The sequence below is a fragment of the Bubalus bubalis genome, chromosome 9 (genome assembly GCF_019923935.1).
Source record: "Bubalus bubalis isolate 160015118507 breed Murrah chromosome 9, NDDB_SH_1, whole genome shotgun sequence".
In the NCBI taxonomy this organism is placed as follows: Eukaryota; Metazoa; Chordata; class Mammalia; order Artiodactyla; family Bovidae; genus Bubalus; species Bubalus bubalis.
Genome location: NC_059165.1, coordinates 59,025,205 through 59,051,200, shown reverse-complemented (window position 1 = coordinate 59,051,200; position 25,996 = coordinate 59,025,205). Strand labels below are relative to the sequence as shown.

Sequence of the window (25,996 nt, the reverse complement as noted above, 5' to 3'; positions counted from 1 at the left end):
TGGAAGACTGTTGGGAAATGAGATCAGAAAGACTAGAGTCAGATTTTCTTGGGCTTCCACAATCCTACTAAAGAAGAACTTTCATTCAGTTGCTGGCAGTGGAGAGCCACCTCAAGATCTGTTTTTTTCTTTTTAAGAATAGAGCCTCTATTGAGCCTCTTAGCGCTGCTGAATCTGCAGAAACCATCCTGTAATATGTCAAGACAAACTCATGAGCTATCAACCTAATGTTTTTCTCCACCTAAACCAGGAGTTAGAAACTCCTGAGTGTGGGACCGAGAGGGTAATGAATGTAGCATTTTTGTAAAAGGGACTGTCCTTGGAAATGTTCTTAGGTAATTCTCCTGGACTTGGTTTAATCATGTCTAAGAAAATGTGGAATGAAGGGAAGGCTTGTTTAAATTTTGCCTTGTGTTAGCTTTTTAAGGGAGGCAGTGTGGCATTGCATAGTCCCTCTGCTCCCTGTGGGACCACTTCATCATTATGCTTCAGATTTGTTAATATGTAAAAAAGGAAAGACTGTAGGCTGCTGTAAGGATTAAATGAGATGATGCCTGTGAAATACTTAGCACGGTGCTTAGTTCATGGTAAGCACTCAAAAGTGTTACCATTTTCTCAGTTTTAATACTCCTGGCACTTAGCACAGTAAATAGGATTCCCAGTGTCTTTGCTAGAGGAAATGGATTGGTCTTGGAGTGCACAGAATCAGAGATGGTGGTAGAGGAGAGGGTTCTCTCCGATGACAGTCATTCCCCTGCTCTCCTCCCTGCAGTGTTCTGACAGCACCTCCATTTTACACCCTCAGTGCAGAGATACCACGGCTGTCCAGAAATGGTTGCTCAAGGCTGCAAAGTGACACAGCAACACAGAGCCTGGGATTGCTGCCAAGTTTTAAGAAGCGCAGATTGTGACAAAGTAAGGGAGGGAGGCAGAGAAGAAAAATCTGAAAACCAGAAGCAGTGTTCTTGCTGAGCAACACGATGGTGGCTCACACAGCTTCAGGTGGGACAGGCACTGTGAGGGGTCACTGCCAGGTGGTGGTGCTGGAGGGCGAGCCCAGTAAGGGACTCGGGTCCAGGCAAGGCTGCTGCGTGGGACTCTGCACTTGGAAAAGGCCCTGTTGGGTTTAATACTCTGCTTTTGCCATCTTGAAGTTCTTAATCTTTTTTTTAACAAGGGGCCCCCATTTTCGTTTTGCAGTGAACCCTGCAAGTTATGTAGCTGGTCCTGGGTCCAGGCTACCTGGGGCAGGGATATTTTGTCTCAGCTAGTGTTTTGAGCTAGTTTTTGAACTTGCAACTGATAAAGTAGAGTGGGTTAGTATTCTGTTTAAAAAAAAAATTATTTATTTGCTTATTTTTGGCTAGGTCTTTGTTGTTGAATGGGCTTTTCTCTAGTTGCAGCGAGTGGGGCTACTCTCTAGTTGCGGTGCATAGGCTTCTCATTACGGTGCTTCACTTGTTGTGGATCACGGGCTCTAGGGGCCCTCAGGCTTCAGAAGTTGTGGTGCAGGGGTTTAGCTGTTCTGCAGCATGTGGGCTCTTCCTAGGTCAGGGATCGAACCCGTGTCTCCCACATTCGCAGGCAGATTCTTTACCACTGGGCCACCAGGGAAGCCCTAGTATTCTTTTTAATCTCTCTCTCTAATTATAAAAGGACAAAAATGATAACAAATTAAAGCTGTAAAAACTGAAGTAAAATGAGTAGCACCTCACTCCTTTTCTCCCCAGAAATAACGACTAAAAATGCTTTTAGTGTGTATCCCCCAGGTTTTTTGTTAACTATAAAGTACTATATTATAAAACAGTGTGCATTTACATTGTTGATGTAAATATTAAACAACACAGCATCATTTATGCAAAAATATTCACGTTTCCCTCAGTCCCACTCCCCTTCAGTGAGGCAACCACCATTAACAGTTTTGTCTGTATGTTCCAAAGATATTTTTTGAATAAACTTTATTTCTTTAGAGCAATTTTAGGTTCCTAGAAAAATTGAGTGGAAAGTACAGAAGGTTTCCAAATGCCTCTGTCCCCACACTGCACTATCCCCACTATTGATAACCAGACCCAGAGCCGTGCATTGTTACATATACTGACACATCACTGTCACCAGCCAGAGTCCATGGTTTATATCAATACTAGAGTTCAGTCTTCCAAATATCTTTCAAATTAATTTTTAGTTACATAATTGATGTATGAATGTGTTTTCTATGTTTATTAAAAATAGGTAGGCTTTCAGAAAGCAAAATGGGATAATTTTATGCATATTGAGTATGTAGCTTGTTTTTATTTTTTAACAAATGCTTTTCCAAGTCGCTACATATAGACCTATCTCCTTCTTTAATAAGAGCATACTGTGTTGTATGTCTATATTACAAGGTATTTATCAAATTTCCCTTTGGTATATGCACATTCTATTTTTTAAGTTTAAAAATATTTTTTAATTGGAGGATAATTGCTTTACAATGGTGTGTTAGTTTCTGCTGTACAGCATTGTGAATCAGCTACATATATATATATATACACACACACACACACACACACATATATATGTATATGCATACATATATCCTCTCCCTCTTGAGAGTACACTTTCTTATGCATATTTTTTGTGCTCCTAGTATATATAGGATAGGGTATGAACATATCAAATTGGCACTCTCATATCTGGGGTTGACTGCACTTGTTATCAGTTCAGTTCAGTTCAGTTCAGTCGCTCAGTCATGTCCGACTGTTTGCGACCCCATGAATCGCAGCACTCCAGGCCTCCCTGTCCATCACCAACTCCTGGAGTTCACCTAGACTCACGTCCATCGGGTCAGTGATGCCATCCAGCCATCTCATCCTCTGTTGTCCCCTTCTCCTCCTGCCCCCAATCCCTCCCAGCATCAGAGTCTTTTCCAATGAGTCAACTCTTTGCATGAGGTGGCAAGAGTACAAGAAATCCCAGGGCTGATCTCCTTCAGGATGGACTGGTTGGATCTCCTTGCAGTCCCGAGGACTCTCAAGAGTCTTCTCCAACATCACAGTCCGAAAGCATCAATTCTTTGGCGCTCAGCCTTCTTTACAGTCCAACTCCCACATCCATACATGACCACAGGAAAAACCATAGCCTTGACTAGACGGACCTTTGTTGGCAAAGTAATGTCTCTGCTTTTGAATATGCTATCTAGGTTGGTCATAACTTTCCTTCCAAGGAATAAGCGTCTTTTAATTTCATGGCTGCAGTCACCATCTGCAGTGATTTGGGAGCCCAGAAAAATAAAGTCTGACACTGTTTTCCACTGTTTCCCCATCTATTTCCCATGAAGTGATGGGACCGGATGCCATGATCTTTGTTTTCTGAATGTTGAGCTTTAAGCCAACTTTTTCACTCTCCACTTTCACTTTCATCAAGAGGCTTTTGAGTTCCTCTTCACTTTCTGCCATAAGGGTGGTGTCATCTGCATATCTGAGGTTATTGATATTTCTCCCGGCAATCTTGATTCCAGCTTGTGCTTCTTCCAGTCTAGCGTTTCTCATGATGTACTCTGCATGTATGTTAAATAAGCAGGGTGACAATATACAGCCTTGACGTACTCCTTTTCCTATTTGGAACCAGTCTGTTGTTCCGTGTCCAGTTCTAAGTGTTGCTTCCTGACCTGCATACAGATTTCTCAAGAGGCAGGTCAGGTGGTCTGGTATTCCCATCTCTTTCAGAATTTTCCACAGTTTATTGTGATCCACACAGTCAAAGGCTATACACTCCCTCTAACCCTCACCTCTGTGTCACTTCACTCACTGATACCATCTTCCAGGGACTTAGCCCTCAGGGTTGAGAATCCTGGAGCAGAGAAAGGAGAGAATTTATTTGTGACTAATAATAGTAACAGCTCACCTGTACTGAGCACTTATACCATGTTTTATGCACTCAAACCACGTATTGTTCTAAATATTTTGTGCTGTGCTTAGTCACTCAGTTGTGTCTGACTCTTTGCTACCCCATGGTCTGCCAGGCTCTTCTGTCCATGGAGATTCTCCAGGCAAGAATATTTGAGTGGATTACCATGCCCCACTCCAGAGAATCTTCCCAGCTCAGGGATTGAACCCAGGTCTCCTGCATTGTAGGTGGATTCTTTAATGTCTGAGCCACCAGGCAAGCCTGAGAATACTGGAATGGGTAGCCTATCCCTCCTGCAGAGGATCTTCCCAGCCCAGGAATCAAACCGGGGTCTCCTGCATTGCAGGTGATTCTTTACCAGCTGAGCTACCAGGAAACACTTTATATGTATTAAATCTGTTAATCTGTATAACCACCTCAGAGATGTCTGTTATGATACCCATTTTATTTTGTTTTTTAAAAGCCTTTTATTTTATATCAGAGTATAGCTGGTTACCAATGTTATGATAGTTTCAGGTGCACAGCCAAGGGACTCAGTCATACATATACATGTATCCGTTCTCTCCCAAACAGCCCTCCTATCCAGGCTGCCAGGTAACACTGAGCAGAGTTCTGTGCTATACAGTAGGACATTGTTGGTTATTGATTTTAAATATAGCAGGTTGCTGCTGCTGCTGCTGCTGCTAAGTCACTTCAGTCGTGTCTGACTCTGCGCGACCCCCTGGATGGCAGCCCACCAGGCTCCCCCGTCCCTGGGATTCTCCAGGCAAGAACACTGGAGTGGGTTGCCATTTCCTTCTCCAATGCATGAAAGTGAAAAGTGAAAGTGAAGTTGCTCAGTCGTGTCTGACTTAGCGACCCCATGGACTGCACCCTACCAGGCTCCTCTGTCCATGGGGTTTTCCAGGCAAGAGTACTGGAGTGGGGTGCCACTGCCTTCTCCGATAGCAGATTACACCTATTTTAATATTTAGGAAACTGAGACACCTAGCGTTATTTAAGGTCACACATCTGTCTAGTAAATGTCAAGATCTAAAGCATGGCTCTTTGACTTCTCAGCCTGTGCTCTTAACCTCTACATACACTCTCTCTAGAGAGTTTAATGCCGTAACAATGTCAGAGTTTCTCTACATTGTTTATTCCTTAAAACAATATTGTATTTATTCATTAACTTGTCTTGTTCTACACTGTAACTCTCTGAGGGGAGGGTACCTGTCCAAGTATTATTCATAACCCTGTACCCTAATGTCTAGCACCACATCTGCTTTATTGTATGTAATAAATAAATTTAGTTGAATGGATAACAGTGCCTCTGGGAGGTCGCTACTATTTCCATTTTATAGATGAAATTACAAGTCAGTGTCACCCACATAGTGTAGTAGAAAATAGTAGGAAGCAGAATAGCAGAGCTGCAATGTGAACCCAAGGCTTTTGATACCTAATCCAAGGTGCCATCCACCTTGTCTAAGCTGCTTCCATTCTGCCTGTTTCAGAGGCTCTGGAGAATGGTTCCCTACCTAGCAACCGTTTCTAAGCTGGAAGACTTCACAGCTAGCTGGTTTTAATGATCCCTGGGAGGGGTAGAGCCTGATGAGAGGAAGGCCCTTGGAAAAGAGTTTCAGGAAGCCCTGCATCTGGGAGTCAGTTGTTAGAAGAGTCAGATTCCTTAGAGCACTACCATGTAGTAATAATATGTATCCTTTATTTCAGTTTCTGTGTGCTAAATATTATTCTGTGTGATTTATGAGCAGTGTCTCTTTTTACTGATCACAGTCCCATTAGATGGATATTATTATCTTTGTTTTACATGTGAAAGAATACTGAGAGGCCAAGTGGCTTGCTCAAGGTTACACAACAAATAAGTGCTAAAACTAGGATTCAACTCAAAATGTGTGACCCCCAAACATTCATTTCAAGCATTCTGTTACCCTTGGTTATAAGAGAAGCTGAAGCAGGGGGCATTGTAAGAAGAAATTGCCCTCCCAAGACCCTGGAGGACATTAGTGATGAGAAAATAAGGTAGAGAAAACCATGTAGTCTGAGCCCTCTTAGGTGAGGGGGGTCACAGAAGAAAAGTTATTTATTTATTTTTTAGCTGACTGTGGAGAGCTAGGGAGATTTGAGACCAGCCATTCCAATTTTTGAATCTGGGTTCTCAGCACGTGATGTCTTTATAGTCTTAACCTAGAAATGGCAGAGTTATTTTGGGCACAAAGCAAGAGCTGTGGCTTTAAAAATATGCCACTGTATTTATCTCTTCCGCTTCAAGATGACTGAAAATTAGCCCAGCTGTGGCCTGAGGCACCAAACAGCCACACAGTCTTCTCAACCCACCCAGAGCGGCTGAAACACCCAGAAGTGGCAGCCTCTGGGGAGTGGCTATCAGATTAGTTCTCCATCACCAAGCCTACTCTCTGATCATACAAGCACACCATCCTTTGCCAGCTACTGTGGGGATCAGGATGCTAGGCCTGTGAATCAGCTCAGCTCTGTCTTCTCCCCCATCCCCAAGGCTTTAATAGAAGTAAAAACATTAATAATTCTACTATTGAGCTGGAGAATCAGTACAAGAATAATTTTTCAGCTTTGTTACCCAATTGCTGTTTGAGTTAAGGCAGATAATCTTGCTGTAATTTAAGCCTTCAGTTTCCTTATCTGTAAATTGAAAATCATATATATATATATATATATATATATATGCAAAGTACTTAATAAAGTACTTGGCCCATAGTAAGCAATCAATTGATATTCCTTCAACACATCAGTCTTCTGTTACTCTGGTCTTACTAACAGGTAAAATGGTGATGAACTTTTACTTTGTGCCAGGCACTGTGTTATGTGCTATTAAGGATAACTGATGACTCTGCAGATAAAGAATCTGTCTGCACAGGAGACAGAGGAGATGAGGGTTTGATCCCGGGGTCAGGAAGATCCCCTGTAGAAGGAAATGGCAACCCACTCCAGTATTCTTGCCTGAAAAATCCCATGAACAGAGGAGCCTGGTAGGGTATAGTCCATGGAGTCACAAAGAGTCAGACATGACTGAGCAGCTAAACACACATACAAGGATAATTACATTTAATCCTGTAATAGCCCTATGAGGTAGATGCTATTACACATGAAAACTGAAGCCCAGAGGTAATTAAATAATTTGCTAAACATCACATAATTTACATGATGTAGCCAGATTTAGACCTAGTACTCTGATTATAAAGCCTAAAGTCTTAAAGAGAAGAGGGAAGAATATTTTTACATTCTCAATTTTCCATGGAAAATTCTTTCCACTGTCAACTGAAGGACGAAGAAGCTGTGGGGAAATGCTGTTAGTGCTAGCCCAGGTGGTTTCAGCTTTCTTCCCCTCTCTATGATTCTGGACAGGATTTGAGTTTCCAACCGTCATTCTCCTGTGTTTTGTGGGCTGTAATTACTCAGATTTACTTTGTCCAATTCATAAAGGATCCAGCAAGGGAGAGGAGGTGGAGCTTGTCTAAGCAATTCATAGACCCCACTGATGGTGGAGTAGGGGGTGGGGAGGGAGCTGGAGATGTTTTACATCCTAATCTTTCAGTGGGTTTGCTGGCAGATACTTTTTGCCTTTTGGTCTGAGCATGTATTCAGGCTGGACATGTATAATTCTGCAATCTGCCAAGTTCTGGTAGAGAGAGACACAGAGAGAGAAAGACAAACAGACACACTCTCTGTCATACACACACAAACACACACACACACAGAAAGACAGGCACACAGAGAGAGGGAGATGGAATGGTTGGTCAAAGCTGCAGAAGGCTCCAATGAAATTGGAGCTGCTTGAAAGGCCTCAGTGGCTGGAGGGGTGGGGAAGAAGTCCAGGAGAAGCGAGATGTCGCTGTGCAGAAAGCCTGGATGTTCACTTGCAAACCCAGAATCTGCGCATCCTTCTGTGCCCCGACCCTTCCCTGGGCAGCCAGAGGCAGCAGCAGCAGCCCAAGCCCGCTGGAGAACAAGCAATCCAGGGGGGTTGTCTAGCGGAGCCGGAAACGCCTGTAATCATTTAATAGCCTTTGCTGGCTGCACCGATAGAACGGAGTGGGCGGTAGGCAGGCTCCAGAGTGCTGTCTGGCAAGATAGTCCCTGGCTTTAATCAAAATGATGGGTTTCCTGGAAGCTCTTTATTAACCTCAGCACCAGAATCCCAGAGATGGTAACAAAAGGATGAATGGGGCGCGGAGGGGAGGGGCTGAAACCTGCAGGCTGGGCGGTGATTTTCCTGAGCTGAGCACTCACTCCCGCAGGCACCCCTCCCCCCAGCTGCACAAGTCTTTCCACTTCTGCTCGCTTAAAGAGAAGCTCCTGCCTGCATCGCCATCTCCCAAGCGGGTGACTAAACAGATATAGCCGTAGAAATTGCTATACTTGTATAATGCCTCAGGGTTTTCACACAGCATTCCTATACAGCTCAGCATGTGGGTCTCATGACTGGAGTGAGACTCCCTAGATTTGAGTCCCAGGCTCCACGGTTAGTAACTCTTGATTGATCTTCAGTATCTTCATTTATAAAACCGACATATTTATAAAGCAGACATAGATATTGGTCGTATCTACTTCCTGTGGTTCTTGTGAAGAGTAGAAATTATATTGCATGCAAATCTGCTTAGCTGGGTGCCACACACAGAGGAAGGCAGAGTGAATGCTAACTAGTTCATGACTCTGATGGAGACAGAAAGGTGATCACCTCCATTTTATGCCTGAGGCACCTGAGGCTCAGAGTTTTTTCTATAAATTGCCTAGGACTAGGTACCCTTAAGGGCTTCCCTGGTGGCTTAGATGGTAAAGAAATCTGCCTGCAATACAGGAGCCTGGGTTTGGTCCCTGGGTTGAGAAGATACCCTGGAGAACGGAGCTACCCACTCCAGTACTCTTGCCTGGAGAATTCCATGGACAGAGGAGCCTAGGGGGCTACAGGCCATGAGGTTGCAAAGAGTCAGACACGACTGAGTGATAAACACACACACACACAGGTACCTTTAAGTGATAGAACCAGGGCAAGCCCTCAAGTTCAGAAGAGCAAAACAAGAGGAAGAGAGGAAAAGAGAATTAAAATCCCTCCAACATTCTCCAGGTTTGCCCCTCTAAGAACCTTCCTGAAAGTAGTATTCATAGTCAAAATGACTGTGGGTGGTTCTGTTAAGTAGAGTCCCCTGGACTTCAAGGAGATCCAAGATGTTGAAGCTGAAACTCCAATACTTTGGCCACCTGACGCGAAGAGCTGACTCATTTGAAAAGTCCCTGATGCTGGGAAAGATTGAGGGCAGGAAGAAAAGGGGATGACAGGGGATGAGATGGTTGGATGGCATCACCGACTCAATGGATATGAGTTTGGGTAGACTCCAGGAGTTGGTGATGGACAGGGAGGCCTGGCATGCTGCGGTTCATGGGATCGCAAAGAGTCAGACATGACTGAGCGACTGAACTGAACTGAACTGAGTTGAACTGAAAGTCAGTATAAATCAGATAAACTGCTCCTGGCCTTAATTGATTGTACAAACAGATTAGAATGGGAGTCGGGGGTGAGTTTACAAGTCTGGCATTTGCTTCACAATCTTTAGGACCTTCCCTGGCATCTGCATTGGCAAAACCTCCAGCTTAATTGTTCCTAGTCACTGAGGCTAAACTCTAGTCAGAGTTAGTTTAGCATAAAAGAAGAAAGTTGGGAATGCTTACCTAAGGGGAGTGCCTAACTCCCCTTGGATTAATGAATTAAATGAAGTGGTCAGCTACCCCTAGAAGGCAGTTTTTTTTTTTAAGTTGCAGATCTATATGTCTTTGTGTTAAAAAAAAAAAAAAAAAGTGTGTTGTTTGAATTTTTTAAAGTATCCCTACCTATTGTGGATAAACCAGTCAATTAAAAAAAAAAAAAGCAAAACCTATATTTAACGTATAATTATGATCATACTCTGTTAAACTTTTGGGGCTTCCCTGGTGGCTCAGGCAGTAAAGAATCTGCCTGCAATGCAGGGAACCAGAGTTCAATCCCTGGGTTGGGAAGATCCCCTGGAGAAGGAAATGGCAACCCATTCCAGTCTTCTTGTCTGGAGAATTCCACGGACAGAGGAGTCTAGTGGGCTATAGTCCATGGGGGTTGCAAAGAGTTGGACACAACTGAGCAGACTAACACTTTCACTATTAAACTTTTAAATTCCACTAGGTTGTAATCTGAATGTCAGGGAAGGGCTGATGTCTGTCAGAAGCCCTCTTTAGAGGACTCAGGTCAGTTCAGTCAGTCACTCATGTCCGACTCTGTGACCCCATGGACTGCAGCACGCCAGGCTTCCCTGTCTATCACCAGCTCCCAGAGCTCGCTCAAACTCATGTCTAGTGAGTTGGTGATGCCATCCAGCCATCTTGTCCTCTGTCGTCCCCTTCTCCTCCTGTCTCCTGCTTTCTAGGTTGGTTGTAGCTTTTCTTCCAAGGAGCAAGTGTCTTTTAATTTCATGGCTGCAGTCACCATCTGCAGTGATTTTGGAACCAAGAAAAGAAAGTCTGTCACTGTTTTCTTTGTTTCCCCATCTGTTTGCCATAAAGTGATGGGACTGGATGCCATGATCTTAGTTTTTTGAATGTTGAACTTTAAGCCAGCTTTTTCACTCTACTCTTTCACTTTAATCAAGAGGTTCTTTAGTTCCTCTTCACTTTCTGCCATAAAGGTGGTGTCATCTGCATATCTGAGGTCATTGATATTTCTCCCAGCAATCTTGATTCCAGCTTGTGCTTCATCCAGCCTGGCATTTCACATGATGTACTCTGCATATAAGTTAAATAAGCAGGGTGACAATATACAGCCTTGACGTACTCCTTTCCCAATTTGGAACCAGTCTGTTCCATATACAGTTCTAACTGTTGCTTCTTGACCTGCATACAGATTTCTCAGGAGGAAAGTAAAGTGGTCTGGTATTCCCATCTCTTTAAAAATTTTAAGACTCTAGTAGATCCATTAATTTGGGTTGTGGCTTGTCTCAGTCTTGTCTTTGTTAGCCAGTGTGCTGGGTCCCTGGGAGCAGAGGGGAGGGGACCTGTGGGAGGTCCCAGGAAGGGGAAGGGAGACAGTACAGAAAGAGGAAGCATTCCTTTGACTGACCTGGGACTCGCCCTGGGCTGGGGTTAGGGGCAGAAAAGGTATGTTTTCCTTTCTCATCTTTTACTTATCTTCCTTTCTCATCTGTCTCATGAGATACTCTCCTCAAGTATCTCCTTGATTCTGCCCCCAGAGTCACAGTATTTTATAAACAAAGTCAGCCAAGGGTTTCAGTGCTCTTGGTCAAAAGGGACTCAAATGAAGAGGTCAGTAAATGTTGTTTGTCAGATCCTTTAAGCTGTTATTTAATCCAAACGAACCCTCAGAGATGTTTGCGCATACATTGGCCTGAATAGGTTGAGTACAAGGATCCGGGAGACGCTGGAGAAACCAGACCCTGTTCTGCTCTGCAGAAGCTGAATATGGGGAGGATGTACCTGAATGGTTCTCTGATTGCGTCTTAGTGTGGAGGCTGAGTCAGACCCAACCAAGACTCCCAGCACAGGCGCAGAAGCTCAGTGACATATAAAAGAAGCTCATTAACTCTTAGCAGTCCGGCTATGAGGAGCTGTCTCTGCCAATAGGCATGGTCTTTCAGGTCCCTTAACTCTACAAGATAAAAATATCTCTGAGCTTGGCTTCTCCAGATGACCATCCTGAAGGCCTCATGCAGGGTCCTGGCTGTGGTCAGAAAAAATTTCCATCCTAGGCTTTGAGAGCAATTGAAGGACTGTGGAGTGGTGTTGAAACCCAGTTCTCTTAGACACCAAGTCAGGGGCTTTTAAATACATTTCCCACTTTGGTCTCAGTCTCTCAGAGATAGGCCTGTAATTGAAAGGTCAACAGGCAGATTCTGGGTGAGCGCAATTGCAGATCTGATTATCTTAGGTGAATCAAAGAAATCAGTCTTGGGGACAAAATATCTATTGCTCTCTGTCCAACGGGCTTCCCAGGTGCAGTAGTGGTAAAGAGCCTGCCTGCCAGTATAAGAGACACAAGTTCAATCCCTGGGCCAGAAAGATCCCCTGAAGGAGGAAATGGCAGCCCACTAAAATATTCTTGCCTGGACAGTCCCATGGACAGAGGAGTCTGGTGGGCTGCAGTCCATGGGGTGGCAAAGAGTCGGACACAACTGAAGTGACTTTGCACACACACATGCCCTCTTCCAAAGAGCTATATTGTCAGCTCTGTCAGGGAAGCATGGTGAAGCACAGGAGTTTATGGGAGAGAAGAAACTCTTCTATCCCCTTTGCCTACTGTCTGCTGGTATTTGGACTAAATCTGCAGTATCCTTACCCTGCCCTTCTAGCCCTGAGAGCTGTGCCTTGTATATTGCCTGTGTGTGATTCCATTTTTTGGGCTCTTACATTGGAGACAGCCTCGGCACTTCATATGCATTTCCTGATTGTCTTTAGGGACTCCAAAGTGTGGCAGAGGGAAGTTGTTTGAGCTCCTGAGGAACTGGCACCACTTCCATTTCTCACATCAGTCCTTTCCTTCATCCATCTAGCAAGTGTTTATCAACTACCTGTTATGGGACAGGAATTGTGCCAGACACTGGCTACACATTGGTGAATAAAACAGATATATTTTCTGCTTCTCTGGACTTTACAGTGATAGAGATAGAGGTGAAGGGAGGTGCTGCTTGGCTAGGATGACTGTAGAGTGCCTGTCTGAAGAGGTTCCAATTAAGCGCAGACTTGAAGAATGAGAGTCTAAGCATGAAGGGGAGATCATTCAGGCAAAAGGAGACCATATGGGTACAGGCCTTGAGGCAATAACAATCCCAAGGGGTATTAAGGAATTTAAAGAAAACTTGTGTGGCTGGAAGATAGTGGTAAGAAGGAGACTTGTAGATGAAATTGGAGAATTAAAAAATAACAGGTTATTGAAGGGCCTTATATACCATGTTAAGGAGTTTGATTTTTTTTTTTCTCAAGGCAATAGAAAACATTCAAATAATTTTAGGTAAGGGGAATGATATAAAATAATTTCTATTTTTAAAGGATTTTACTGTGTGTATATTATACTTCAGTACTTTTAAAAGGGAGAAAGACTTAAAGGAATAAAGGTAACTCGGGCTGTATGGAAGGTTAGAGAGAGGCAGAAGTAGAAGCAGTTTGAGCAAGGAAGAGGCTGTAATTGTTGTAATTCACAAGCAAGATAGAGTAGTGGTATCTTGAAAAAAGGTAGCAGCAGTGAAGTTGGGGAGAAGAGGACACTGGTTACAATTAGGAGGCCGAAATGACAAGTGTTGGTATATTATAAATGTAGAATGAAGAATAGAGACAAATGAATAATGACTCTGGAATTTCTGCCTTGAGCATTGGAGTGAATGGAGTATCTTCGACTGAGATGAGAGATTTAGAAGGGAACAGAGGAGAAGAATCATGAGTTTTATTTCAGATTGCTTCTGTTTGAGATGCCTATGAGACTGCCAAGAGGAGATACCAGACAGGCAGTTGGATACATGAGATTGGAGAGACCTGTGGACTTTAAATTTGTATCTCATCAGCATATTTAGATGGTGTGTATACCCATGGACAGGCTGAGATCCCAAAAGGAGAGAGTGAAGAGAAAGAAAGAAAAAGTCTAGGGCCAAACCCAAGGAAGCTTCAGCGTATTAGATGAACAGTATCTTGTGAGGAAACTAACAGCCTGAGAGAAGGGTCAGGAGAATAGTTTTACTGAGTGAGTGAAGTCGCTCAGTTGCGTCCGACTCTTTGCGACCCCATGGACTGTAGCCTACCAGGCTCCTCCCTCCATGGGATTCTCCAGGCAAGAGTACTGGAGTGGGTTGCCATTTCCTTCTCCAGGGGATCTTCCCGACCCAGGGATCGAACCTGGGTCTCCCACATTGCAGGCAGACGCTTTAACCTCTGAGCCACAACTCATTAAACGTAAGTCTTTCAGGACTGCCCTGGTGGGAAAGTGGTTAGGTCTCTGTGTTCCCAATGCAGGGGACATGGGTTTGAACCCTGGTCAAGGAACAGAGATCCTGGATGCCATGCAGCATGGCCAATAAATAAATAAATGTTTCAAGAAGGTTTGAAACTAATGCTGCTGAGAAGTTCAATAAGATGTGACTAAAATGTGATCACTGGCTTTGGAAATAATACAATTAGTGAGCTTGCTGTGAGCAGTGTTAGAAAAGCAGTGCTCAAGGATGCCAAATTAGAGGAGATTGACAAGTGATGGGAGGTAGGGAGATGGAGACAGCACACGTAGAGAATCCCAAACTACAGTCAAACATAAACCATTTGTCTGGTGGTTCATGGCTCCTCCAAAGGAGCAGTGTCAGATACATGAGCCTTCTGTGATGCCAAAGAGTTCCAGTGTCATGGCCCTTGGGATCACTTTGCCCAGACAGACCATTACTCTTCTTCCCCAGCTCTGACTTCTACTCTTCTAGATGTCTTTGGTGTAGTTTAGGTGTGTCTTCCACTAGAAGACTCTTGGGAAATTCTTGCATTGGGAACCCCTGTGGATACATAATCTTTTTCCTTAAATATCAGCACAAATTTCACTTCTCTTCTGGAATCTTGTTTGAATTTCTCAAGTGTGATTAATGATTTTTGCCTCTCAGTCCTATAATACTTTGGGGTTTCCCTGATGGCTCAGTTGGTAAAGAATCCATCTGCAATGTGGGAGACCTGGGTTCAATCCCTGGGTTGGGAAGATCCCCTGGAGGAGGGCATGGCAGCCCACTCCAGTATTCTTGCCTGGAGAATATCCATGGACAGAGGAACTTGGCGGGCTACAGTCCATGGGGTCACAAAAAGTCGGACATGACTGAGTGACTAAGCACAGCACCCATATATATCTTTTATTTTTAATTGAGATATAATTGACACATAATATTGTATCAATTTCAGGTATACAATATGGATTACTACCTGTATATGTAGGAAAATGATCACAATAAGACTGGTTAACCTCTGTCAGTACACATAGTTCCAAAAACATTTTTATTATGATGAGAACTTTTAACAGCTTTTAACTTTTAACATTTTTATTATGATGAGAACATCTTTCAGCAGTTTTCAAATATGCAATACAGTGTTAGTGACTATAGTTACTGTACATCACATCCCCACGACTAACTTATACTATAACTTATACCATAACTTATACCATAACTGTAAGTTTGTGCCTTTCGGCACCCTCACCATCGCCACCATCACTACACCCCACCTCTAGCAACCACCAGTCTGTCTTCTGTATCTATAAGCTAGTTGCTTTGTTTTTTTTTATATGCCGTTTATGTGAGATCATATGTATGTCTTTCTCTGTGTTATTTTGTCAAATATTTAAGTATTGATTTATTTCACTTAGCATAATGCCCTTGAGGTCCATTCATGTTGTCAAAAAGGTTAGGATGTCATTCTTTTTTATGGCTGAACTTTATATCCATCACATTTTCTTTATTCATGAACCAGTAGATACTTAAATTGCTTCCATATCTTGCCTACTGTAAATAATGCTGCAGTGAACATGGGGTACATATATCTTTTCAAGATAGTGTCTATGCTTTCTTCAGATACATACCCAGAAGTAGAATTGCTGGATCATATGCTGGCTCTATTTTTAATTTTTTGAGGAACCTCCATATTCTTTTCCATAGTGACTATACCAATTTACACTCCCACCAACAGTGCCCAAGGGATCTCTTTTCTCCATACCCTCACCGACACTTGCTATTTCTAGGTTTGTTTTTTTTGTTGTTTTTTTTTTTTTGGTAACAGCCATTCTAACAGGTGTGAGGTAATAGCTTGTTGTGGTTTTGATTTGTAATTCTCTGATGAGTAGTGACATTGGGCACCTTTTCATGTACCTGCTGGCCATGTGTATGTTTTCTTTGGAAAAATGTCTATTTAGATCATCTTTCCACTTTTTAATCAGATAGTTTGGGATTATTTTGATATTGAATTCTATGACTGCTTTATATATTTTAGATACTAACCCCTTATCAGATGTAGAATTTGCAATTTTTTTCTCCCATTCCATAGGTTGCCTTTATCATTTTGTTGGCTTCCTTCTTTGTGCAGAAGTTATTTAGTTTGATGTAATATAATTTGTTTGTTTTTACTTTTGTTATCAGATTCAAAAAAATCATTGTTAAGACTGATGGTAAAAAAGCTTACTGTTTATGTTTTCTTCTAGGAGTTTTATGGTTTCAGGTCTTATGTTCAAATTTGTAATCCATTTTGAGTTAATTTTTGTATATGGTGTAAGATAGAGGCCCAGTTTCATTCTTTTGTATGTGGCTGTTCATTTTTTCCAGCATCATATTGAAGATGCTGTTCTTTTCCCATTGTATATTCTTGGCTTGTTTGTCATTAATTGACCATTTTTGCCTGAGTTTATTTTTGGGCTCTGTATTCTCTTCCATTTATCTATGTGTCTTTTTATGTCATACTGTTTTGATTAATTAGCTTCATAATATAGTTTAGAAGCTTCATGCCTCCAGCTTTGTTCTTTTTTCTCAAGAATGCTTTGGCTGGGACTTCCCTGGCAGTCCAGTGGTTAAGACTCTGCACTTCTACTGCAGGGGGGCATGAATTTGATCTGTGGTCAGGGAACTAAGATTCTGCATGCCATGCAATGCAAAAAGAATACAAACAAACAATACAATACAAACAAACAAAGACAAAGAATTTGGCTACTGGGTTCTTTTGTGGTTCCATACAAATCTTAGGATTGTTTGTTCTATTTCTGTGAAAAATGCCATTGGAATTTTGATAAGAATTGCTTTGAATCTATAGATTGCTTTGAGTAGTATGGGCATTTTAGCAATATTAATTTTTCTAATCCATGAGCATGGAATATCTTTCCACTTGTTTCTGTCTTCTTCAACTTATTTCATAAATGTTGTAAAGTTTCCGGTATATCAGTCTTTCATCTTTTTTTTTTTTTTTTTTTAAATTTTAAATTTTATTTTATTTTTAAACTTTACATAACTGTATTAGATTTGCCAAATATCAAAATGAATCCGTCTTCTTGGTTAAATTTATTCCTGGGTATTTTATTGCATATTCTACTTTAACCCAGTACATTTCTTGCCCCACTCCCAGGCAGGATAATCACAACCAGATATTCTTTAGGGAATTCTTCACAAAGAACCAAAAATATGTTATTAGAAACTTAGATTTATGGACCCAGTGGTGAAAAAAATCTGCCTTCCTGCTTGTTTCCAAACACTGGCCTTGCCCTAGGCTTGAAGAAATAACCCATGATTTCATGGGTGCTGTGCCTGTCTGTGCAGCCTCTCCTGTGTTCAGTGTGGCACATGGAAGACATATGTTGACTCTGTGACTGACTTGCAGTGTTTTGTCTTGCAGAACCAGAGGCAGGAGAGGTGTCCCCTCCAGTCGGGGCTGGTGTCAACAGCAACAGCTGGACCTTTAAATATGGACCAGGCAACCCCAAACAATCTGGTCCCGGTGAGTTGCCAGACAAATTCATTATCCCAGGATCTCCTGCAATCATCTCCATCCGGCAGGAGCCTACTAACAGCCAAATTGACAAAAGTGACTTCATAACCTTCGGCAAAAAGGAGGAGACCAAGAAAAAGAAGAAAAAGAAGAAGGGTAACAAGACCCAGGAGAAAAAAGAGAAAGGGAACAGCACGACTGACAACAGTGACCAGTGAGGTCATCTAATGGAAACAAGCCACTTAGCCAATTTTTGTAATAATGGCAGATCTCTCCCATGTAGCAACTCCCTACTCCTTTCTCCTGTCCACACAGACCCTCTCTTATAGACCTCAGAAATCTGCAGAAAGTTCCCTGTGTCTGTCTAGATCACATTTAACAGGTTTTTGTCTTAAAAGCTTTGCTAAGTCTGGTGTTAACTCTTTCTCTCCACTCTGGCTTGTTTGCAGAACCTAAAAAGCAGACCCAAGTTTCCTTTCTCCTCCGCCGCAAAGGAGAGGCTTCCCAGCCCCGCCAGTGAGAGGTTGGACTCTCTGCCCTGTGCTCCGGGGATCCTGTCTTGATGACACTTGCAGGGCAGGCTGAAAGGTTTTGAGATTGAGCAGCTTGAGTGTCTGTGGCTACTGGGTATGTGTGGCCACCGGGGATAGGTGAGTGTCAGATGTTGGCTGGGATGGGCCAGGTTAGACTAGGAGGGTTGGGAAACAAAGGCAAATCAACAATGGGAAGGATGAAATGAAAAAGGACCAGACTTTCTAAATCTTTACAACTCAAGAGGTGGTGGCCACCCTCTAGCAGACAAAATTCCCTCCACTGACAAGGCTTTGGGAATCCCTAAGTCTCTTGGCTGTGGTGTCATTATACCTAAAACCTGCATTTTTACCTACAAGCCTGTAGTTCAGTGTTCCATGGGGGGCCAACCAGGGCAACAGAAGCAGATCTGATGTGTTTCCTGTATATGTCCTTGTGCTCACTTTATTAAAAATTCTTTTGCACACAATGTTATGAAAAGGTCAGATCCTTTTCCAACAACACATATGCAAAAGCAAAAGAAAACCCCAACACCTCACTTTATGCTGTTTGTTGTTTGATAGATTTATTTAAAAAAGAGCAAATCTATAACTATAAATCTTTAAAGAGAAATATGATTAATACAACTCCCCTAAACTATCCTCGAAAGAGAATTCCGTCTACAGCCATTTAAATGATCATTGCTGCTACAGAAGTGCTTTAAGAGAATTGCCTGAAACATCTGTATTATACCGGCCACCTGCCAATCACAGCTTTACTCTTTCAGGTCACTCTGGGGCTGCCTCTTGCATGTATTAATTACTAAATAAAAGGATCTTTCTCTCTCTCTCTCTCTCTTTTCTAAAAAACAATTATGTGCACTTTGAATACACAACCTTCTCTAGACAACTCTATCAAGACCCAGAAATTGAAGAAAAATATTGTTTTCTCGTACATAACAGTGAGCAGACTTTTCAATCCTCGAATTCTGTGATTTGTCTTGGAGTGCTAGCCAACACCTTCTCTTTGGTTTAGTTTTCCTTTTCTATAACACTCTGAATTGCTAATCTTGCTAACACCTATGATATTACCTGAACTCAATCTCCCATATGTATGCTGTATGCTATTATAAGACTCCTGAAATATATTTACTCTGTGCTTGTGTATGTGAATGTTATTGCAACTATTACCTAGAGTGAACTTTAAGCTTTATTGTTGAATGTAATTCCATTATATTTCCTTTTGTACACCTGTGAAAAAAGTGGAGTAGTGTTTTTTTAACCATTGTTAATCAGCTTTTGTGTATGAAAGACACAGTAAAATTTCTTTCTTAAATCAAGATACTGGTGATTCAAGGAATTTTATTTGTGGTCAGCCAAGTGCCATCTCTTGCCAAGACTCTGGCTGGCAAGGGAATGGATAAAGCTGTTTTTTTCTAGTAACAATTCTGGAATACATACTGAAGATATTCCCTGAGGGTGTGTGCAAGCACAAAATTTACCAATTTGACCTCTTTGAAGTTGCAGAATGCTTTGAAATTCTAACAATACCTGGAATATCAGCTCATAGAAAATAATAAAATTTACTGCCAACCTTAAATAAGAAATTTTAATTTTGTTTAAATGTACGGTTTAAGAAGTTTGATGAACTATATTAGCTTTTAAAAGTTAACATAAAAGAGGTAGGAGTCTGTTATTAAAGCAAAAGCATTAAATCTAAAAAAAAAACAAAAACCTGTTTTGTCTACTTTTAGCTTCATTCTCCCATTTTTTGAAGGGTGTGTAACTTCAGCTCTGCAGGATTGCATGGGGTAAAACTTCTTGCTAACACATGTGAATCATTGCTACATTGTAGGTTGTGATCATTTTGCCCCACTGAAACCCATGTATCTGACCTTACGTGCCTTTTGAATACTAGGAGAATCGGGCTAATTTATTAATGATGATAATTATAATGTATGTGTACAGCACTTTTTACATTTGCAAAGTGCTTTCCAATCCATGTTAGTTACTAGTTATTACAGCTGTAAGGATAAAACACATCATGTGGATTCATTTTTGACTGGTGCTATTGGTATTTCCTCTGTATTGCTAATAAATGGAAAATGGTGGTATGAAAGAAATGGTGGTCATTTCTAAGTATAAAAGTAGGAGCAAATAGAACACTGATTATCATTACCTATTATTATTGAAGAAGGTTGCAGTGTGAAACTTACTGTATCACTCTCTGGCTGTCTCCCTGGCTATTATGTTCATTACTAAGGCACGACACCCAATGGAATCAAGAATCAAATTCCACAATATCACCAGAACAGGCAGCCAGGAGATTTCTGGGTCACATCCCAGTACACCATTTCAGTCTTCTCTAATAAGAATTCCAACAAACCAATTTTAATCACTAGAGCCCTCCAGTCATCTAGTTCATATTTTGTTTAGCCCTTGCATCTCTCCACAATTGGGAAATCAAATAATGCCCCCAAGAAATTAACTTTTATTGAGTACAGGTGTATGCCAGCCCGTGTAATAGGTAGGCTCATAGTACATGTTTTGTAACAAATAGATGATATTTTCCTTCTGTAGTTAAAATTTTATGAGCATGTGCTTTAAAAAAAAATAACTGACAATAACATGGAGATTCCTCCAGGTCAACTCTTAAGTCATTCTTTTTAATTCCTGTACAAATCCCATATGATAGCCAGATCATAATGTCATAATGTACTCATTTTTTTCTCTATTAATGGACAGTTGGGTTATATCCAGATTTTTGCTACTAGAAACAACAAATAGCACTTATATGCAATGATAAATTCAGTTGCTGAACTTTATAAAACCTGGTCTAGGTGTATCCCAAAGAGGAAATGGGGAAGGCTTTTATGACTATTACACGACTCCTGCAATAACTGCAGTCCTCTATCTGAACATACACTTATTTTTAGCACTGAGCAGTCGATTATGGCTCTATTTATATAGATGACTGATGAAAAACAGAATAGACGTTCACAAGAAAGACAGAGGTGAGAAAGATTTGTTTTCATTTACTTATCCAAAATCATTTCCTAGGAGCTCCATTTCACCCCAAGACTTTTCTTCTTCCAATTGTAGATTGAGATGCATGTGTCCAGGAGGAAGAAATTTTCCTTTATCCTTCTACATTCTTCTGGCTGATCGAAGAGCAAAATCGACATGAGACTGATCAACAGGAGAAAGTCAAACGGAAGTTTAATAACAGGTCTATGTGGGAGAGACCCAGGAAAACTGAGTAACTCACTAAAATGCCCAGAACCCTCACCTTAAATACCATCTTCGGCTAAAGACAAAAGAGGATGTTGGGGGTAGTGGTTTGGGACTTTAAAGGAGAGGAAGGCAATTCACATGGAGATAGAAAAGCAAACGTTTGGTAAACAAATATTTGCTGGGCCTGCAGAGACAATGGGACACAGAATGTCCCACACAATGGGACACAGAATGGACTCTAATCTCTATCTAGAAATCTCTGTCTAGGCCCTGCCCAATTTCCCCCTAGTTTTTCTTTGCATATGTCTGATGACAGCACTATTCTGCAAACAGGCCCTTTATCTTTTTTTTTTTTTTAATTGAAGTGTAGTTGGTTTACAATGTTGTTATATCTAAATTCTTTAGGCAGCTAAGTGGGAAGTAAAAAGAGAGACTTCCCGAGTCTTCAGTTTCTTAAAAATAATCAGCCTAAATTAATCCTCATGCCAAAGAGATGCATTCTGGGTGGAAAATTCTGTCCCCTGCACCAGTTTTGAAACATTGATGTTGGGCTTGTTAGGGAGCTATAGCTGGGATGGGGGCTACCCACATGAAGCTATTGGTAAAGAACCCACCTGCCAATGCAGAAGACATTAAGAGATGTGGGTTCAGTCCCTGGGTCGGGAAGATCCCCTGGAGGAGGGCATGGCAATCCACTCCAGTATTCTTGCTTGGAGAATCCCCATGGACAGAGGAGCCTGGTGGGCTACAGTCCAGAGGTTGCAAAGAGTCGGACATGACTGAGCGACTGAGCACACAGTACAGCTGGAATGAGCAGTACTGGATCAAGCCTAGGATTGCTTGTAGGACAGGGAGGTGGGTTTTTATAGACTGAGTTTAAATCTGATAGTAATTTTAGTTTCTCTGCATAAATTTGGGATTCTAGGGCCAAGAGGCTAAAGATCAAGTCTGTTTCTGCTGGTTAGATGTACATTGTAGGAAAGAGTCTTTGATTGCAGTTTAAAAAGACTAGCTCTATCTATTAATAACTTAAGATAAAAAGGACTGTCTAGTATAAGGCTACAAGTTTGCCTCACTGAAACTAAGAATAGGAAGGCAGCTGGGCCTCCAGATGGGACCAGAGACTAGAAAGCCAGAAGAAATATTAAAAAAAATTTTTTTTAACTTTATCTTTAATTATTTTTCATAGTCTGTTTTATTCTTCCTTATCTCTACAGACCAGTTTTTTCTTCTTTTCATTTCCATAGCTTCTAAATTTATTTGCCCTTGATTCTAGTGGTCCACAAAAACCTACCTTCTCTTTCTAAATCCCCTTTGTAAATTCTTCATGGTGAGAAAACTTGATTGGATCACCTTCAGTCATGTGGCCACTCTTGGACCCATCAGCCATAGGCCAGTGGGTTATGGATGGGAAAGAGTTCCCCATAAAGAAGAGTCAGACACTTAGACACAATTTTAATAGCTTGCTAACAGCTGACATTAATTACCCAAATATATACTAAACATCAGTGTATAGCATCTTAGAGCCTAAAGGGAACTTATTTAATAAATTAGAAAATTGAAGAAGGGAAATGACTCTTTGAAAAAGTCACACAGCTAGTCAATGACAAAGCAAAGTCATTATTTTATTACCATAGACTGAAAGACCAGAGGCCACCAGGAGTGAATAACATTATCTATTTCATTATATTCTTCATAGTCATAAGTAGTATAGTTTAGGGAGGCCATGTTTATTTCACTTTTGTTGGTGTTTAGTTGCTAAATCATGTCCAACCCTTTTGCAACCCCATGAACTGTAGCCCGCCATGCTCCTCTGTCCACAGGATTTCCCAGGCAAGAATACTGGAGTAGGTTGCCAATTCCTTCTCCAGGGCAGGGATCGAACCTGACTCTACCTGTGTCTCCTGCGTTGCAGGTGGATTCTTTACCACTGAGTCACCTGGGAAGCTTATAGAAAGCTTATTTCACATCGAGTAGTATATCATCCTTATATGTTTTATTCCTCTTTTTAATCAAAGTAGAAACAGTAATACTGATTTTATTGGTTCTGAAAATAGAACACAATTATATATACATATATTTTTAAAATAAAATATGCAGAAGCCAAGAATTTAGGAAGTAAAGTATCTACAGAGAGCACCATTAAGGAGTTTGAAGTCTGTTCTTCCACGCTTTTTTCAATGCATATTGGTGCTTGAAAGTACCTGATAAACAGTGGCTTTCTTCCTTGTCCAGAGTAATGAATAAACTTATAAATAAGACGAATAGAAGGCAAAAATGTTACTCTGATTCATGTAAAGATGAATTAGAGGATGTTGATTAGTGTGGGTGCCAGAGTAGGGACTGCTAAATGAACTCCGGAATTATTCAGGGTTTCCCTCCTAGTATCAGGCAGGAGAGACAACCTGGAGGAGCAGAAATGAGATGGTATTCCCAGTAGGCAGCACAATTCCAAGCAGAAAAGGGGCACAGTTGAGTCAAGTATTGTATCTGAGTTGGACATTACAGGGCCTTCTCTGGACAGATCCACCATGTCCTCCACCGGCCTCCTGTTTGTAAAAAAGTTTTCCTTTCCCAGGCCTCCCCTGAGTCACAAGAGGCTGGCTCAAGAGTTAATGATTGAAAGAATGTGAACAGATAGTAACAATAAAAAATAGCAGTGGGGTCAGGAGTACTGGTAACCATTTAAACACTAAATCAGCCAAATAGCCGTCACAGAATCTTTTTGTTGCCCCAGAAGGACACAGAAAACAGTTGGATGCACATTCCTGAGTTATTGTGCAGCTACTGAAACCCTCACCAGATGGGAGAGGTTAACTGCCTGATGACCACTGGCCCCTAGGCTGGCTGGAACCAAAGATTGATAATGGTAAACACCTGTGACATGGTCCTGTAACTTCACCATCACCCAATCAGAGAACTGTGCACGAGCTGACCATGCACCCTGCGGCACCCCTCCCTTAATTGCCTTTAAAAACTCTTTCCAGACCCGTCTTTTGACTATTAACTGCTCAGTGTCTTTGCTGAGCATCGTTCTTTCCTTCACTACAACCTGGTGCCTGTAGGCTGGCATTCCTGCTTACTGATCAGCGGACCAAAGTTTGATTCCTGTCAGTTTTAACTTCCCCACATTGCCAATCAAATGAATCACTGCAATTCGACGAGGAAGCGTGCATATAGGAGTATATAGAGGTAAGACTGCGACTAGGTTCCCTTTGCACAGAAGGGAACACTCAGAGTGAGAGATACATTTTTTCCCATAAATATGTATGTATATTTTAGAGGGTCATACTAGTCTTTCTGTAACTTGCTTTTTCCCACATAAATATAAATCTTTTAAGTTATTTGCATATATTCTATGATATAACTACACTAATTTATTTAACCAGTCTGTTAATATTAAAGGTTTTTCAGTTTTACTACTGTAAACAGAGCTCTAATGAATATTCTTTTACCACATTTGGCATATTGTCCAATTTTCCTTCAGGACAAGTTCCAACAAGTGGAATTACTAAGTAAAAAATATACACATGAAACTTCTTATATATTTTACAAAATTGGCTCTTAGAATTGCGGTATACTCCCACCAACAGTTTATATGAATTTCTGGGGCTTCCCTAGTGGCTCAGTGGTAAAGAATCTGCCCGCCAGTGCAGGAGACACAAGAGATGGAGGTTCAGCCTCTGGGTCGGGAAGATCCCCTGAGAAGCAAATGGCAACCCACTCCAGAATTCTTGCCTGAGAAATCCCATGGACAGAGGAGCCTGGTGGGCAACAGTCCATGGGGTGGTAAAAAGTCAGACTCAACTTAGTGACTAAACAACAACATGTATAAAAAATAATAATAAAAAAGTTTAAAAAAATTAACATAAAAAGAATTTCTACACCTGGCTAAACATTGAATGTTATCAGTCATCCTCGTTTTTTTGAAAATATAAGCAAAATATTGTTGTTTAATCTGTATTTCTTTGATTACCATAAAGTTGCAATTTTCCCCCATCTCTTCTATCAGAAGATGATGATTTGACCGGTCTGATTTACTTCGTTGTGGTATAAACCCTGACAGGTGCCTGACTTCAGCTTTGATTGCAATCCACTTTAAAGGGGCCTCCATTTCAAAGATGCCTGTCCTGAGTAAATGCAGCAGCAGCCACTTGACTAGATAAAGAGACAGACTGCCCCCTACCTCTCTCGATTTTGAGATCTTGGTCAATTTTGATAACTGACCAGTTTGGGCCTAGTTTTCCCCTCCACCTCTGTGCTTTCAATTCCCTCCTTATGTTTTAAATTTACCAATAAAGAGTAAGCTCAGAAACCCTAGGCCCCCACCTTTGACTCCAATAAAATCAGAATGCTAAGGGGCACATATGTTTTTTGCTTTCTCTCTCTTCCCTTGTTCTTACTGTGGCCCTAGTTATGTGATTTCCAGGATCTGTAAGTATTAAGCCTTTCCCCCTCAAGGTTTCCTGGTGACTATTGCTGAGGGTGTCTTGTAGTCATAATAAGTACCATAAGGGCTGGCCCAGCCACAACAGTGGTTATTGATGGCTGAGACTGGCAGGAAACAGGTGTCAGTTATTTACCAGAATATGAGATGCCTTTAAGAATCTGAGCAGCAAGTCTGGCTTCAAAACAGAGTGAAAAATTAATGGTGTTATTTGGCCTGGCAGATGTATTAGGTAGATTACAACGTGTGAGCTCAGAATCGATGTTCAGTCCATATATTTGTGTGCTGGACAATTACTGTAATAAATGCAGACTTGACAATTCAATAGAAGGAACGTAGTGCATTAGGCCTGTGTCCCAGAGGGCTTGCTAGATCAGGAGTTTTGAAATCATCCAGAACAGTGGGCTGAATGCCTTGCTTTCAGAACTCCACCCTTCAG

General features: G+C 41.5%; 1 protein-coding gene and 1 long non-coding RNA gene across 8 annotated transcripts in view; both read left to right on the top strand.

Annotated features, from left to right (window-relative positions):
• LOC102413394 (protocadherin alpha-C2) overlaps positions 1-19,216 on the top strand; it is a 195,043-nt gene extending 175,827 nt beyond the window's left edge. For 6 of the 7 annotated variants that reach the window (XM_025292551.3, XM_025292556.3, XM_044947578.2 and 3 more), the window contains exon 4: positions 17,275-19,216. In XM_025292551.3, coding sequence (XP_025148336.2) covers positions 17,275-17,585 — 311 coding nt within the window. In that variant the 3' untranslated portion in view covers positions 17,586-19,216. The remainder of the gene's footprint in view (positions 1-17,274) is intronic. The other variant, XM_025292550.3, reaches the window with a different exon arrangement.
• Positions 19,217-22,949: 3,733 nt separating this feature from the next.
• LOC123466161 lies at positions 22,950-25,420 on the top strand. The gene is made up of 2 exons (XR_006641404.1): positions 22,950-24,302; positions 25,177-25,420. It is a non-coding gene; the product is annotated as an uncharacterized LOC123466161 (long non-coding RNA).
• The last annotated feature ends 576 nt before the right edge of the window (positions 25,421-25,996 follow it).